The sequence below is a fragment of the Osmerus eperlanus genome, chromosome 19, assembly GCF_963692335.1.
Source record: "Osmerus eperlanus chromosome 19, fOsmEpe2.1, whole genome shotgun sequence".
Taxonomy (NCBI): Eukaryota; Metazoa; Chordata; class Actinopteri; order Osmeriformes; family Osmeridae; genus Osmerus; species Osmerus eperlanus.
The window spans coordinates 9,613,461-9,629,156 of record NC_085036.1 but is presented as its reverse complement, the minus strand read 5'-3'; the positions used below and the strand labels follow the sequence as shown (position 1 = coordinate 9,629,156).

General features: G+C 47.9%; 4 protein-coding genes across 7 annotated transcripts; 3 read left to right on the top strand and 1 right to left on the bottom strand.

Moving 5' to 3' along the window:
- Positions 1-181: 181 nt before the first annotated feature.
- kcnk12l (potassium channel, subfamily K, member 12 like) lies at positions 182-3,594 on the top strand. The gene is made up of 2 exons (XM_062485875.1): positions 182-964; positions 1,323-3,594. The coding sequence occupies exons 1-2, from the start codon at positions 586-588 to the stop codon at positions 2,336-2,338; spliced, it is 1,395 nt and encodes a 464-aa protein (XP_062341859.1). The 5' UTR covers positions 182-585; the 3' UTR covers positions 2,339-3,594.
- Positions 3,595-3,701: 107 nt separating this feature from the next.
- ppm1nb (protein phosphatase, Mg2+/Mn2+ dependent, 1Nb (putative)) lies at positions 3,702-8,194 on the bottom strand. 4 transcript variants are annotated; one of them, XM_062485872.1, is made up of 6 exons: positions 7,303-8,194; positions 6,474-7,045; positions 5,118-5,235; positions 4,769-4,883; positions 4,487-4,554; positions 3,702-4,364 (listed from the first exon to the last, which is right to left on the bottom strand). In XM_062485872.1, exons 1-6 carry the CDS (start codon positions 7,694-7,696, stop codon positions 4,348-4,350), a joined length of 1,284 nt encoding a protein of 427 aa, XP_062341856.1. In that variant the 5' UTR covers positions 7,697-8,194; the 3' UTR covers positions 3,702-4,347. The 4 variants fall into 4 exon arrangements, with proteins under 4 accessions (XP_062341856.1, XP_062341857.1, XP_062341855.1 ...); XM_062485873.1 differs by having other exon boundaries at positions 3,702-4,382; positions 4,491-4,554; XM_062485871.1 differs by having other exon boundaries at positions 4,491-4,554.
- Positions 8,195-9,091: 897 nt separating this feature from the next.
- Positions 9,092-12,182, top strand: rtn2b (reticulon 2b). The gene is made up of 7 exons (XM_062485483.1): positions 9,092-9,229; positions 10,420-10,630; positions 10,738-10,876; positions 11,023-11,092; positions 11,185-11,231; positions 11,352-11,410; positions 11,616-12,182. Exons 1-7 carry the CDS (start codon positions 9,217-9,219, stop codon positions 11,740-11,742), a joined length of 666 nt encoding a protein of 221 aa, XP_062341467.1. The 5' UTR covers positions 9,092-9,216; the 3' UTR covers positions 11,743-12,182.
- Positions 12,183-12,391: 209 nt separating this feature from the next.
- On the top strand, positions 12,392-15,696 carry LOC134039558 (ras-related protein Rab-4B-like). The gene is made up of 8 exons (XM_062485484.1): positions 12,392-12,562; positions 13,055-13,135; positions 13,320-13,434; positions 13,532-13,594; positions 13,707-13,861; positions 14,037-14,132; positions 14,245-14,413; positions 14,499-15,696. Exons 1-7 carry the CDS (start codon positions 12,547-12,549, stop codon positions 14,361-14,363), a joined length of 645 nt encoding a protein of 214 aa, XP_062341468.1. The 5' UTR covers positions 12,392-12,546; the 3' UTR covers positions 14,364-14,413; positions 14,499-15,696.

Here is a 15,696-nt window from a genome sequence, read left to right as displayed (position 1 = left end):
TATATTGTTACTATGATGCATAATCCAAAATCGTAAATAATTTAAAAACGGTATAATCAATCTACTGTTTGTGCTGCTTTACTATTTAGGCATGTTAAAGCATATTGTTTAACATCTCCTAGGAGTTTTGTGGAGTGTATGTTTATGCATCTTCATTGGTCTCATTTATTTCAGATCAGAACATAGACCAACATAGAATATTAAGAATGCTAAACAATTTGTTGGAGGATGGAAAATTCCAGAGCAGTTGTATGGCCATTCAACTGAATGGACATCACTTCACTGTGAAAGGCTCATTGGTACCAACCCATAATACCCTCTGGTCCAGATCTTCTGGCTATTCCCTACCAGCCTATAGGACTACTCCTTGTGTTTATGGAACTATCCTTGTCTTATTCTGTCAACCTGGACACTTCCTGGACGCTTCTTAAATCACAGAAAGGCTTTTGGACAAACCTGCTGCTCTGTGATTTAAGCTTCCAATGGATATCTTTTTACGTATTGTAGTCAGTGCATTATGTGTTGTTGGTGGTTTGCTGTGTGTAGTGTGTTAACAGGGAACGAACAGATCGGTGTGGGAGGTGCATGTTAGTGCAGTGGTGTGTCTTTGCTGGGCCAACCACAGTTATGGCTCGTAGGCGCGGTGGCTGCTGCTCTCGGCTGCCACTAAACGAGGACAATGCACGTTTCTGTCTCCTGGCCGGGCTCATCCTGTGCTACCTGATGTGTGGAGCGGCCATCTTCTCCGCTCTGGAGCGCCCCTCCGAGCTGCTCGCCCGCCGTCTCTGGGACCAGCAGCTGGCCAACTTCACTGGGCACCACAGGGTGAGCAGGAAAGACCTGCACATGCTGCTGCGTCAGTATGAAGAGGCCAACGGGGCGGGCATTAGAGTGGACGCACTCCGGCCAAGATGGGACTTCTCTGGAGCCTTCTACTTTGTTGGCACAGTGGTCTCCACAATCGGTGAGCTGAGCACCTGCTCGTTCTTTCCCCCCCCCCCCCTTCAGGCTGTGGCAGGATGAGAACGTGTGGTTTTAGGTTTTTCTGTGGCAGAAGAGGATGTTTTAGTAGGATCAGAGTATTCAGAATAGTGAGAGAGCGTTGAGGCTGTTCAGGTGAGCTTCAGGAGAGTCTGGTTCTGTTTTCCTCTATTCTGAGGCATGAGGTCAATATGTGTCTCACTGTGATACCACTGCGATCTTTACTTGTGACGGAACAAAACTCTGTCTTTCTCTTTTTCTTAACTCCCCTCCTCTCCTCTCTTCTCTTCTCTACTCTAACATCTTTCAAATTGTATGACACCGATTTCCCCACCTTCCAGGCTTTGGAATGACTACTCCAGCTACCATAGCTGGTAAAATATTCCTTATCTTCTATGGTCTCATCGGCTGTGCTGCTACAATCCTGTTCTTCAACCTCTTTCTGGAGAGAATCATCACCATGCTCGCCTATATCATGCGCTGGTGTCACGAGCGGCGACTGAGGCGAGCCGGTGTCGGCGGCTCGTCGGGCGGAGAGGAGCCCCACAGTGAGGAGGACAGTCTGGAGGGCTGGAAGCCCTCGGTCTACTACGTGATGCTGATCCTGGGGGTGGCCTCGGTGCTGATCGCCTGCAGCGCCTCCACCCTCTACTGCACCATGGAGGACTGGAGCTACGTGGACTCCCTCTACTTCTGCTTCGTGGCCTTCAGCACCATCGGCTTCGGGGACCTGGTGAGCAGCCAGAGGCAGCGCTACGAGGCCCAGGACGCCTACCGCCTCGGGAACTGCCTCTTCATCCTCATGGGCGTGTGCTGCATCTACTCGCTCTTCAACGTCATCTCCATCATCATCAAGCAGACGCTGAACTGGATCCTGGCCAAGCTGGCGTGCCCGGGCCACTGCTGCTCCTGCCCGTGCCCCTCGCTGAGGGGCTGCTGGAGGCTGTGTTGCCCCTGCCTCCTTAACAAGCACCCCACTCTCAGGCCCCCGCCCGCCAGGCTCCGCCAGCAGCGGCTCAAACGCAACGCGGTGCAGCCCGCGCCGTCCCACTGCCCGGCGGGCCGGCATCGCTACACGGACGCCTCGGTGGAGACGGTGTGTGACAGCGAGACGGACGCCGGGGCGGGGCCCGACGGGGCCTACGGCGTGGGGCGCCGGCTCTCTGGGGAGATGATCTCGGTGAACGACTTCACGGCCTCTAATAAGGTGTCCCTGGCCCTGCTGCAGAAGCAGCTGTGCGAGACGGCTCACCAGGGCCCCCGCCAAAGCCAGGCCCGCCACAACGGCTTCTCCGGAGGGGTGGGCGCCTTCGCAATCATGAACAACCGCCTTCAGGAGACCAGTGTAGACAGGTAGTCCCTTCTCCCCCCCAGCAAGCCTCTGCTCCCGTCTAGCCATGGGGGAAAACAAACGCTTTATTTAAATGTAGACATGCACTGAATAAATGAGTGCACATGAATTTGGAATATCCTTCGGAGATTGTTTTTTGGACCTGGATGGTCATTTCCGTGACTAGCTCATTCTTGATCAATCACGAAGAAAACCTGTTTTAGCGAACCACAGTAACTTGCTGCCAAAGACCATACATTTACACCAGATTCAGAGATTATTGGAGATATACGGCACTTATATTCTGATAGAGGCTTCTGAGTCAGACCCAACTCTGACATGAATTCCAGACGTTCATCAATATCACTGAACTCCAGACTATACTTGAATATCCCCATTTTCTTGTGTGGAGATAAGCGTTGGACAGATGCGTGTCATTCAGAGAACATCAGTCTGGAGAGGGGTCTGTCTCGCTCAAGTGATTGGCTCGTGCCGAAGGCAATCAGACAGTGGGAGATTCTGAGGGCCTCTTGAGAGGAAGGCCTGATTCATGAGAGCACTGCAGATGTCCCCTGGGATCCTTAAAACAGCACAATGGTTGTCCGTTAGGGTCTGTCCACGATCAGTGAATAAAGAGATGTGGCCGTATTCTGTATTTGCATTCTCGGCCATCTGAAGTCTGCAGGAGCACCTGATGAATATGTATCGCTGTTTGAATGATGTGGCTTAATTACATATCCGTCAGAAGAATAGTATGGCAGCTGTAAGGACAGCATTCATTATTCTGCAGATAGCTCAAGGAGGGGACAGTACGTTTTAATGCAGTGTCTCATTGAAGTTCAGTGCAATCATGATGTATGTGAGAAGTCATATTTTAAAAGGTAATGTAGTGTAGGTGAGGCTTGGGACAAATGCCCTTATGTTAAAGAGTGCTCCAGTGAGTGTGATACAGGCACAGTCAAGAAACCAGCATGTAGAAAAGACCAGGATGGTACAGAGTCTAATCAAATCATGTGTGTGCAGGTGTGTGTTCATAAGAAAAGCCATGTATCATCTGCAAGTTTTTTCATTACAGTATTATTATTAATATTGTAGTTATTATTAATATGTAGCTGTTATATGTTGACTCAATGCCTATCAAAGCATCACTTTATCAGAAGTGTCAGGGCACCGAAGATAAGATTTGATGTCTTGCACACACTGAACACTAGGTTGCAGCAAGAAGAATAACATCTCCACCTAGTGGATATATTATGAACTAAACTGATTAAGGAATATCATTTCAGCTGCTAACAAATTTGAATATTTTAAATAATAACAATGAAAATTGAGTTCGATTGGAATCTGAGTTTGTTTTGTGTGAACTGAAACTGAAATGCTCTGTCAGTCAAATAATCTTTATTTAGGCTGAAAACAGTCATTACTTTAAACATTAAATAGCTATACACAGTATATCATAGAAGTACATATTCATGGAAATCTTGCATGATAAATGATAACATTTTACTGAGTCTACTGACTGCTTATGGACTGTTCATGGCTGGTCATGTAACATGTTAAATCTACTGTGAAAGAGGTCAGTAAGGCAGCACAGTACAGATCATGCAAACCAGACCAAACATAGGACTGAGAGAGAGGTTTGGGAACTTATGGATAACAATAATCGCAAAACATCAATCTGAAATACAACCCCAAATATCACATCGTCAATTGTACTTTTATAAATCCCATTTTAAAAACATCAACCATCATGGTTTTATTAATTAAGACTGTAGTTCTGAATGAATGATTATGAGGCAGACATTTGGTTGCTGTAACTACTGAGTCATGCTGCTGCTGATCTATGTCCAGAATCATAAAAAATATCCCCCTTGTAGAAATATATTACATCTGTGGATTCTTCAGTTTTCATTGTACCTGTTACTGTAAGATGTTCTGAGTTGATGAGACAAAATAATTCCTTTCGACAGTTCCTCTTGTGTGATTGGTCAAATGCCACAAACGGATTGGTCACACTCCAAGCCTAGATGGGCTTCTCAGGACCACCTACTTCCTAGATGAAATAAGGCCGCTGTCAAACCATGGAAGAGACACTATTTGTTTGAAATACAGACGGTTTCTAGACCCTCCGTGATGTAGTTAAACAACAGTTAGATGATGTTGCAGCTTACTTACTCACATTGGGTAGGGAAGGTTGGTGAGCCTCCTTCAGTTGATAATACGCAGAGATAATACAGTTCCTCCTGAAACAAAACCAGGACATTGGTAAGAGAACAAGCAGGTAACGTTTCCAGTTTTTTTTTCTCTTTTTTTTTAATTTTTCTTTTTTATACATCCATCGCATGCCCCTTCTAAATTGCAATTGATTATTTGTTCTCTGAACACACATAAACGCACACACACACACAAACACACAAACACGCAGACACACACACTCGCACACACTTGCTGTCTCACTTGCTCTGCAGGCCTCCTCCTGGTGGTAGACCAGGGATGGCTGTGGACGCCAGCATCGTGAGGACGGACAGCAGTTCAGGCTCCTCCCCTCGGCCACTCAGCTCCTCAAAGATCTCTGTGGAAGGGAGAAGCCGTGTCAGCGCCCAGATTACAGTAAGTTCTCAGACAGATATAGCTGTTAATGTGGAGACTCTAGTGGATATGCATCCCACTGCACTTGTTATTTTTAAATGGGATTTGGACTGGATTGCCAGTATGAATACTCTTCAAGCTCGATAGAACGATTACATCACAGCTGTGGTGTTTTGAATGGCTGGGGAGTGTGTGTGTGTGTGTGTCATCTCTGCACCTGCCACTTTGGACTCCAGCAGGTCCTCCAGTTCGGCCTCTTGGTGCAGTGCCTCAGCTGACAGCTGGGGGGCGCCAGGGAAGCAAAGCAGCATGATGCTGATGTTGTCCAGACTTCCCTACAAAGGTAAGCATTGTTCCACCACAGAGAGGACATGCTGTTTGCATAAGAGTGCACATGTAACATATATAAACAACACATGTTGAACACTCGTATGATCTTGCACAGCCTTAAATTGCACAGCAATGTGGACAGCAAATCAAATAACATGCTGGCAATGTTTGTCCCTAAGGACAATAGTAATAATGAGAGCTGTAATAATCAGAGCTGTGTTCTATTTGTCCATCTCTGGAGTGCTAGTGAAAGGCTTAGTATCTTAAAGTCACAAGAAGGTTAATTGGTTCAGGTGGTACGTAGGGCCCATTGCCCTCCCATTCTCTCTTGTAGACTTCTTTATCCCTGTTGTCATCTCTAGAAGCTCAGTCACTGTGTTTACCAGGGTTAGCCACAGGTGGCTTTGTTTAGGGTCAAGTGTGAATTGTGTTAGTGTTGGCTGTAGTTTGTGAGTCTCTAAAGCTGTGTCTGTGTGTGCATGAAGAACAAGTTGCCCAGAGTAAAGGGCTTGGGTAAGCTAAAAAAAAAGCTTCTAAATCAAGCGGAAGGCTGATGGCCAAATTAGCCTTTGTCTAACGTACACCCTGCTAATCTAATACCACTTTGGTTCCTCTCCCACAACACGGACAGTTGCCGTGACGCCCAACTAAACTAGATGTGCCATGAACTGTCGCGGTGAAGCGCAGGCATGGGTTTGAGGGAGCGAGAAACGGTGACATTTTCAGGTCGTCGGGCAGGTCTGAGCTCGAGGGCTGTTACACAACATTGAGGCCACGCTAAGATGATGACACGACAGCCAAAGCCAGAGCAGCTGAATCACCCTGCGTGCACAAGGTTGCCAACTTGTCCCTCGCTGGCCTTCTTGTGGCCTGTGCTTTGTATAAAGAGATTATGTTTGTGTGTTTTGACCGATGTAGCCACGTAAAGTCTGAGCCCCTGTTAGAAGTATTGGATGTGTTCCCAATCATTTTTTGCACCCAAAAAAATAATCTTGGGGATTATGCTATTACATAATAGAACATTCTAAGATAAAAGTATAACTGCAGGCTTTTCTCTTTTATGAAACTGAGTACATTTTGTAATGTGTGTCTTTGACTCAGGACATATATTTGTCAATCTCAGATTTTTTTTATACATTTTGTAAATTTTGTAAATAATCTTTCATGTTCACCAATGCTTCTCTGCTTATATCCAGGTGTATCTCTTTCTCTATTTACCAAGCACATTGTCCCAGTTACCAACCTTATAGAGGCAGAGGTCGATGACTTGCGAGCAGACTTCCCTGAGGTCAGTGCAGACGCACAGCCGACTGCGGATGAAAGCGCACAGCTCCTCGTTCGTGATAGTGTCCCACACCCCGTCGCAGGCCAGCACCAGGAACTCGTCTGCAAGGGAGCGCTCCAGCACACACACCTCCGGCTCCGGGGACACCATCTGCTGGGTGGGCTCCCGGTTCTCGGCGCCCTTGTAGTTGAAGTCTCCCAGGGCTCGGGACACGGCCAGGGAGCCGTTGATGCGCTGCAGGGACACGGAGCCGCCGGCGCTTTCGATGCGCTCCCTCTCCAGAGGGCTGAAGGGCTTGTGGTCCTCTGTGGAGAAGCCCACCTGGCCTGCCCGGCACAGCATGGCCCTCGAGTCGCCGCAGTTAGCGAAGTAGATGTAGCGCGGCGAGATGAGCGTGGCCACCACGGTGGTGCCGCCGCGCTCCCAGCCCTCGCGCCGGGCCACTGTGTGCAGCTGCTTGTCTGTCTGCAGGAAGCCCTCAATGAGGCCTCCTCTCACCTTCTCGGCATCATCCTCGGGCCCGATGGCTCCTACACAAACACGCACACGCATGAAAACATTACACTCCAAAGACATTACACATTTTCAGAGCATCACCACTAAATATCAGCTAAATCAAACACTTGTTATTGCTATAAATAATAGCAATAACGAAATAATTAAATCTCAATAGGACAGGATAAATTCAATATATAGAGGTACACATTTTCAAGACTTTTCGGATGAGAAATGACGATGATGAAAGATGATGTGGCAAGAGGTACAGATCATTGTCAATCAGCGTCACCTGTGGTCAGGATCTGAGTCAGCAGGTGTTGGGAGCAGTAATGGGCCACACAGTTGCCCGCATGACCATCAAAGACAGCGAAGAAGCTCCAGTCAGCCATTTGTCCGCCGAGCTGTGGCACACAGTTGTGGAAGTCCTCCATGTTGGCCCTCCAGCCCTGCATGCTGCCCAGGGCATAGTTAAGACCCCATCTGGAGCAGCCCTCCTCGGTTAGCTTATCCAGAACGGGGCGGTCTAAGTAGGGACTGGGGATCACCTCCTCTGCCTCCCCTTCCGTTGGCTCGGCTCCCCCACGGCCTCCTTTGAAGAAGGAGCTGACCCTCTTCTCTGTCTCCTTCACCAGCTGCCGCACGAAAGCAGGCATCTCCACGTTGCCCTTCCTGGCCGTCCTCATGGCTGCTCTGTGCAGTGGACCAATGGGGATCTTCTTTCTCGTTGAGGGCTTGGCCTGCTGCTGGGAGCCGAGGCCAGCAGGCCCGGGTGCCTGGTGCTGGGCCTGAGCCGTGTTTGCGGAGTGCTGCAGCTCCAGGCCTCAGTGCATGGCTGCCCGGACGGATGCTGTTGGTCTGGCTGATTGATTTTCTCCGCGACGGCTGGGAATCCTTCTCTCCCCGCCCATCTCCTGTTTGTCCTCTCCTCTCCCCGGCCTGTGTTTTCTCAGTGGTTCTTTATCCCTCCGCTTCTCATCATTGATCCACGCTAGGTTATTCCTCTCTACTGTAGTCCTGTGATCTCACCGTCTCCCTCTCTTTTTCATAGCTCTTCCCTCTTTCTCCAGCTCTCCCTTAGTCTTGTTATTTTCCCTTCCTTCCATCCAATTGGCTGGCTATTTCTGTGCACCAATCCGTAAGCAGAAAAGCTCGCCCCTGTCATGCATACGCTATCACTCTCTTTTGTTCCCTCCCTCCCTCTCTCCCTCCCTCCGCTCCTATCTGTAGCTCTGGTTCTCATCCCTCCCCTTCCAGGTTGGTTAATCTCGACCTTTGATGAGGCTGGATTACCCGGCATCTACTCCTGGGGATTACAGGAGCGTCAGCCTTCTATATACAGCAGCACATAGTACTGCATGTGGGAGAGAGGAGGGGGAGGAGGGGGAGAGACACATGGAGGGCAGGAGGGAAAAACAGAGAGGGGGGGATGGAAGGGAGGAGAGTGAGAGTGAGATGAATGGAGAGGAGACAAGGCTCATTTTATGCACAACGATGCTCCCTTTAGAATATATGAGTCATGTGTTTGTGGTGCGTGCCTCGAGCGAAAGCTGTGTGAATGACGCACTTTGTGGTGGTCGCAGTCATTCATTCAGAACAATCAGACCTATTTATATATGTATTTCATATGCAAATTCAAAACCATATTTTGACATTTTTATATTGTGTTTGTCTATTTAGCAATGGTTTGAAAAGTATCTTCACATTACTCTAAAAACATGTATACATGCAGCAATTCTGAAATGTTATGTTTAGGGTATGGGTAGTAAGTACAGTAGTTTTTACTAACCTGTCCCTCTGTCTGACTGGGGGAAGACTGCTTATTTTGGATAATCAACCAATCACACTAAACCAGGGCTCTCTCCGGAGACCACGGAACTGCCTGCGCTCATGCACATGGTGACGTCTCAGGTTCCTCAAGTTGTGTGTGTGTGTGTGTGTGTGTGTGTGTGTAAGAGGGGAGAGAGAGCAAGAGAGAGCGTGTGAACGAGAGAGAGAGAGAGTGTGTGTGTGTGTGTGTGTGTGAGCGAGAGAGAGAGAGCGAGACCTCAAACAGGGTATCCAATACAGGATAAAATTAGGCCAGCCAGACCTTATACTGCTGACAGGGCTGGGGTGGCCAAAAAAAGCCTGGGGACCGGACTCATACAGTGGGAGTGCAGGGGGCTTAAGGAGAGGGCTAAGCAGCAAGACAACAGCTGCTGAGATGGCCACCAAAGGTAAGCTGGCAAAGGGTGTGTGATTCCAGGTAGAGTGGACTATAGAGGGGGGTAGGGGGGGGGGGGGCTGGAGGAGTGTAGCTGGGGGTGGGTGATCTAAAGAGGGGACTTCCTAGGGCCAGGTCAGTTGGAGCCAGACTGACCACTGAAAAATCTGTTGCTAGATAAGCTCAAGATCGCTACTGTAACATCACACCGAGTTAGAATTGATGGTCAGACATACAATGAACGGGAAAAAATTATTGTTTTAACAGAATTGCACAGCAGGAGCCTTCATCTCCTGATTTGGCTCCGTAGATTGATGACTGCTCTGAGATTTAATCTGGCCTGGCCATGTTGAATCACCCTGGGTACAGCTGTTGTGGATACAATACAGGGCTACGTGTTGGGACCGAGGAGGAGCTGTATGTGTGGGCGCAGGATTCCTTGATGTTAGTTTTAATTAGATAATTACCTCTCTAGATTTACACTGGGGTTAGGGAGCTCATTTGAAGCTTCAGCTGTTGTGGACAGTGCTATACCAGCTCTAACAGGGCTAAACAGATCTGCTAGCACATGCTTCTCACTGATTGATTGAGTGTGTGTGTGTGTGTGCTTGCCTGTGCATGCTGTGTGAACATGTCTGTGCTCTCCTTTCCTCTCCCTCTGATGGGGAAATATAAACCATTTACATACTGCACACATCAGGCCTTGGAAAGGTAGTTATGCGTAATTAGGTATTATAAGTAGTGATTTTGGTGGTAAACATCTGTATATGTGGCTACTTCTGTCAACATGTATGTTACTTTGGTTGCTACGGAAGCAAGCTCCGGTTGTCACCCTCAATATACAGTATCATCAATGAGGGATCACACAATAGACATCTCTGGATTGCTGTCCTAGATTGATATATATTAAACTGGTTTATATCAATCACTCTTTATTGACTCTTGATTCTAAATCATCTTCATCATTTAAATCATAACAGTAGTATGTTTAGCTGGAATAATATCATCATTCCCACCATCACTGTAGAAGAAAAAAGGGGTTGACTCTCTCACACAAACAAAAACAAAAGCATTCCATGCTACATCCTTCAGCTGTGCCTTGTAGACAGTACATCAGCCTGTCTCCCTAGATCATTCATTCAAAGCAGTCAGGCCACGTTTCATTTGCTCGCTCATTCATAAACCCATATTGCCTGTGGCCAGTTGTGGAGCTGGTGTACTGGAAGAACATGGGGAAGACAGGAGTGGTGTTCACTGGGCTGGTGGTGGGCCTGGCCAGCCTGTTCCAGCTCAGTGCCCTCACAGTGCTGTCCTACCTGGGCCTGGGCATCCTGTGTGTCACCTTTCCCCTGCGCTTCTACTACAAGTTGTTGGAGCTCCTTCGCTGGAACCCTGAAAAGGAACAGCCCTTCCAGTGAGTCCAGACCTCTGTCCTTGAGGAGAAACCACCATGCTGTTCTTTGGAGTGCCATATCATTCATTCAGAGTAAATACTTGCGTGTGTTTGTGTGTTTCCCTTAGGACTTACCTGGATGAGGACAGCTCACTGACGAATGAAGATACAGTGGTGTTGGTGGAGAAGGCGGTGCTGCTGATTGCGTTTGGTCTTACGGAGCTCAAACGCCTGCTGTTCATTGGCAGCATCACGGATTCTGTGAAGGTCAGAGGTCACCGATCACATCTTCTACTCTAGTACCTTAAAAGGATTTGGATGTATAGTGTTTCAGGAGCGTGTTAGACTCAGTGGTCCACAAGCCTGTTCCACATATGAAATCAAACTATCTTCCCCACTTTGTTGTTGTTCAGTTTGCAGTGTTGTTGTACCTGTTGTCCTATGTGGGAATACTGACCAATGGACTAACCCTGGTGATTGCTGGTAAGACTCTACCGGTCCACATCTGCATATGAACTTCCTCTTCTCACAAATGACTCACACAGACGACTCATCAATTAATTCTCTTTTCTCAGGTGTCATCTGCCTCTTCTCTTTTCCGCTACTTTACAAAAAGCAGCAGGTAAGGCAGCAGAATGGTCATCGTCGACCCTGGAAGTCATGACTGGGACACATCTAAGAAGCACTGTTTGACAGCAATCCACTGGGAAGTTTGCTAACCAGCTCTTGTTTTGGGTAACAGGGACGGATAAAGAAGCTGGTGAGAGCGGTCAAGGGTTTCCTGAGGAGAATCAAAAACATGTGAGCCCTATTTTACTGTGATGATGTTCTAGTTTTACTCATGTTTATTTTTAGGCGCACACCCTATAGGGACATTAAATATTCAGTTTTTCAAAATTCAGGTCAAAACAGTCCAACAATTCTAGATGCCATTGATGAAAGATACTAATCTCATGACATAAACTGTCATTTTCAGGCCTATATTTCTGGTTTACTGTCTTCACAGGTTTAAGAGGATGTACAGAAAGATCAGACCTGTTTCTGTCCCTGCTCCTGACTCTGACCCTGCCCTTGCCCCTGTGCCAGCCCCTGCCCCTGCCCCTGCCCCCAAACCAAAACTGAAGTCCAAGTGATGAGTAGAAGGGGCTGCAGCAGAGGAGGGTGTCACTCACATGTCTTATCGGGCCACCTGGACTGTCCTGGACTGCTCTGGATAAGGCTATAGGGACCTAATGGGGGGGAGGGGGGGGGGGTTATTTTGATGGAAGTGCTTTTGTTACCATTTTCCCATATTTGTCTGTTAACGGGAGCCAGAATGAAAACTCGGTCACTTTTGGTCAAGGCACATACTTACACTACAAGAAGATGCAATATTTGGAGTGGAAGGCACTTGGTCAAATGGGTTAGTGGGATTTTTATATCACAAATCAATCGCCATCACAAAATACTGAATGGCTGGACTAAATATGATCGTGTGGCTACTGTAACTGAAGTAAAGGCGTGTTAAACTGCATTTGTTCACGTTTCTTCCATTTTTGCATACCATTCTGATTGAATAAATATCTGAACATTTCTTGCATAGCGTTTTACTGAATATCTGCTGCTGGAGCTGCTGAACAGGTGAACACAGAGCAATTTAAATGTAATTTAGCATCCACAGGAAGATGATACCTCATTTAACACTTCTTTAAAAGGTTGTAGGTAAAATAGACTCATGCAACGTCGCAATATCGTCATCACGTCCCATCAAGCCTGCGCTAACTCCTATGCTGTCCAATGTAATGTTGCTATTCAGCTAGCCAGCCAGAGATGTATGAGTCCCCCAGAATAAACGCCAAATAATATCGAACACAGTTGCTATCGAGCTAACGATACATTGTCTTTGCTCTTCACAAATAACGTTTCAGCCACCGGTGAACTTGAATCCGGCAAGGATAATGACAGAGACATATGGTAAGGAAAGTATTAATTTGCAGCCCGACTCTAGCTTGTTTATTTAGCGGTAGCCCAAGCTAGCTAGCAAAATAGACATGTCTTGGCAGTCAATTATTTTTACGCCAACGTCTGGAGATTAACCGTCTAGCCGAGCAAAGTTAACTTGCAATGTTTTCGTGTTTGTTATTTGTCGCGTCGTCCTTGTGTCATTGGGGTTCTTTAAAAGTGAATGAATTTCGACATCAGCTGCCAATATTGCCTATCCTCTCTTCAATTGGTACCCAGCTAGCTAGCTAGTTAAAGCTTACGAATACGAAGCTAAATCTACCTTGCTAGCTTGCCATCTAAGAGTGTTAGCAGGGCTCAGTTGAGTAATAGTTCATGTAAAGGACGAGGCCTTGACTCTGGAAATAAGAAACGACTCTTAAAAAGAGCCCATCTAGCCTGATCCCTAGCCACATGCTAATGTCTGTGCCTTTCATGTTTAATTAATCATTCCCTCCTCTTCAGATTTCCTTTTCAAGTTCTTGGTGATTGGAAGTGCTGGATCAGGAAAATCCTGTATACTCCACCAGTTCATAGAGAACAAGTGTAAGATCCCAGCACTAGCTGTAGAATTCAGAATCGCACGCTCTCTAACCCTCCCGTCAAGGCAAACACACCCAGAACATTTACAGTAAACAAGCAACCTTGCATCACCCATGAAAGCCTGCACGAGGCTTATCTCCTCAAGGCAGTCCACACTGACCTGTTGTTTGCATTGTTGTCCATGTAGTCAAGCAGGACTCCAGCCACACCATCGGGGTGGAGTTTGGCTCACGCGTGGTGATGGTGGCTGGCAAGACGGTCAAACTGCAGATTTGGGACACAGCTGGGCAGGAGCGATTCAGGTAGTGTCTGATGATGTGTACCATAGAGGCTCTCGCAACCTTGGTTGTTACGCGCTGGCAGAGTGTTCTGAGTCGTGGTCTGCTCTTGGGCTCCCAGGTCTGTGACGCGCAGCTACTACAGAGGAGCAGCAGGGGCTCTCCTGGTTTATGACATCACCAGGTAACACATTGGCTCAAGTTCAAATGTCGTGTGCCCTGCTATGAACCTACTATCCAGCCTGAATCTATCCATCCAGCCATCCTAATCTCTGGTCTGTCTGTCTCTCGCCAAGTCGGGAAACCTACAACGCGCTAACGAACTGGCTGACGGACGCACGGACGCTGGCCAGTCCGAACATCGTCATCATCCTCTGCGGGAACAAGAAGGACCTGGAGGCCGAGCGCGAGGTCACCTTCCTGGAGGCGTCCCGCTTCGCCCAGGAGAACGGTAACGTAGCGGATCCCCTGGCACCAGCCAGGCTGGACGGGCCTCGGCCCAGGCCTCAGCCTCAGCGTGGGCCTCAGCCTCAGCGTGGGCCTCAGCCTCAGCGTGGGCCTCAGCGTGGGAGCGAGGAGGAGAGCGGTAGGGTGACGGCACATGCCTGTGCTTGTTGTCTCCACAGAGCTGATGTTCCTGGAGACGAGCGCGCTCACCGGAGAGAACGTGGAGGAGGCCTTCCTCAAATGCGCCCGCACCATCCTCAACAAGATCGAGTCAGGTAACCCGCCAAGCTGCACTCACGCAGACCTTTTTCCCGGCGTGCGAGCGCGAGTGAAGGGGGGGTAGCGTCGGGGCGTTCTCACCCGTGCGTGGATGTGTCCCTGCCGTAGGTGAGCTGGACCCAGAGAGGATGGGCTCGGGGATCCAGTACGGAGACACGACGGTGAGACACCTGCGCCAGTCGCCACAGGGAGCCTCGGCACAGGCCAGGGAGCAGTGCAACTGTTAGGAAGGTTAACAGTCCCCCTCCCCCAAGATACACACTGCCTCAGTTTTCAGGTAACATGCCTAGCTCCTCCTCACGGCTGTATTGTGTCTGTGGGATGGATCTCCTGTTGTTAACTGAGACTGTTCCCGATTTTAGACTCCCACAGGGCCTGGTGTCCAGCTCTGCTACCGTCGTCTCTTCGCGCTCCGGCCTAAGGAGGATCGCCTCCGTAACCTTTGACCCCCTGAACGACGGCTGGGGAAACCCTGTGTGGACCTTTTGGCTAGATAAGCATGGTGATCGGGAGCTGTGGTGGACATGGCACCTGGGTCAGGTCACTGAGGCACTCTCCTCCTGGCCCTTTCTGACTTAGCACTCTGCTCTGGGTTGCCCTGGGGACGACAAATGACATAAACGCCCGGCCAATCAGAGCTCGGCCCACAGACACTTACAGTACATCAGGAGTTTGATTTGGTGTTTTGGCTCCCTGCTCTCTCCTTGGAGGCCCCGGTGAGGAGGGTTGGTACTGGAGAGATGGGGATCGTCTCTGAAGGCAGAGGCAGGGAGCACCAAGTCTGTCACAGGATGGGACCCGAGAGTGCAGTCTATTTATTGATCCTGCTGAGAAAACCGTGCGATAATGTAGATATAAATCCAACAGAAGTATACAGTAACGTGATATTGATGTCAGATATTTTAAAAAGGCTTCATAGAGAAGCAGACTTGTGTAGCTACTATAGTCCCAAGAAACATTATCCAGAGGGCCTACTACTACTACAGCGTGGTATGAATATGTATACATGTCAACTGACTGAGATCAGTTTGGGTCATGCTTAAACAATATGAATCTGTGGTTACTGACTGAACATTTTCATTGTAAGCAATGTCTATTATATATAAAGTACAAAGTGTGCAATAGATTTGATGGCCATTGCTAACCTGATATTAGGGCAAGCGCGTGCTGTACCGTGTCTTCACGTAGAGGGTATTGTGCAGTGACTGTTGAAGCATTATTAAGGCCATGTGTGTGTAAATTATACAATAGACGCATATTGAATGATGGTATAGAGATGCACTCCAATGGTTGAGTTGACTACAGTGTGTACTCACTGTAAAGCACAATAATGAATAATTCATATTTAAGAAATTTCATATAATTACATTTTTCAAATGTGTTTGTGAGTGTTTTTGTTAGATGCATATATCTGGACTATGATCTTACATGTGACCTGCCTATCTGTGAAATGCATCAGTATGTGTAGTAGATGTAACTTCATGATGCTGAACTGGTGAACTGCCACTGAAAGTCTGTGATATATAATTAAATATAATAATAAAATAATTTTTAAGATAA

Excerpts from the sequence above, each read along its gene's own strand:
- rtn2b (XM_062485483.1), top strand. Across the intron at positions 10,877-11,022 it reads GCATCACGGATTCTGTGAAG|TTTGCAGTGTTGTTGTACCT; the intron begins GTCAGAGGTCAC and ends GTTGTTGTTCAG. Across the intron at positions 11,093-11,184 it reads ACTAACCCTGGTGATTGCTG|GTGTCATCTGCCTCTTCTCT; the intron begins GTAAGACTCTAC and ends CTCTTTTCTCAG.
- LOC134039558 (XM_062485484.1), top strand. Across the intron at positions 13,435-13,531 it reads GCTGGGCAGGAGCGATTCAG|GTCTGTGACGCGCAGCTACT; the intron begins GTAGTGTCTGAT and ends TTGGGCTCCCAG. Across the intron at positions 13,595-13,706 it reads CTGGTTTATGACATCACCAG|TCGGGAAACCTACAACGCGC; the intron begins GTAACACATTGG and ends TCTCTCGCCAAG.
- ppm1nb (XM_062485871.1), bottom strand. The coding sequence starts at position 7,696 with ATGAGGACGGCCAGGAAGGGCAACGTGGAGATGCCTGCTTTCGTGCGG. Across the intron at positions 7,046-7,302 it reads GACTCAGATCCTGACCACAG|GAGCCATCGGGCCCGAGGAT; the intron begins GTGACGCTGATT and ends GTGTTTGTGTAG. Across the intron at positions 5,236-6,473 it reads TCGACCTCTGCCTCTATAAG|GGAAGTCTGGACAACATCAG; the intron begins GTTGGTAACTGG and ends TTACCTTTGTAG.
- kcnk12l (XM_062485875.1), top strand. The coding sequence starts at position 586 with ATGTTAGTGCAGTGGTGTGTCTTTGCTGGGCCAACCACAGTTATGGCT. Across the intron at positions 965-1,322 it reads CACAGTGGTCTCCACAATCG|GCTTTGGAATGACTACTCCA; the intron begins GTGAGCTGAGCA and ends CCCACCTTCCAG.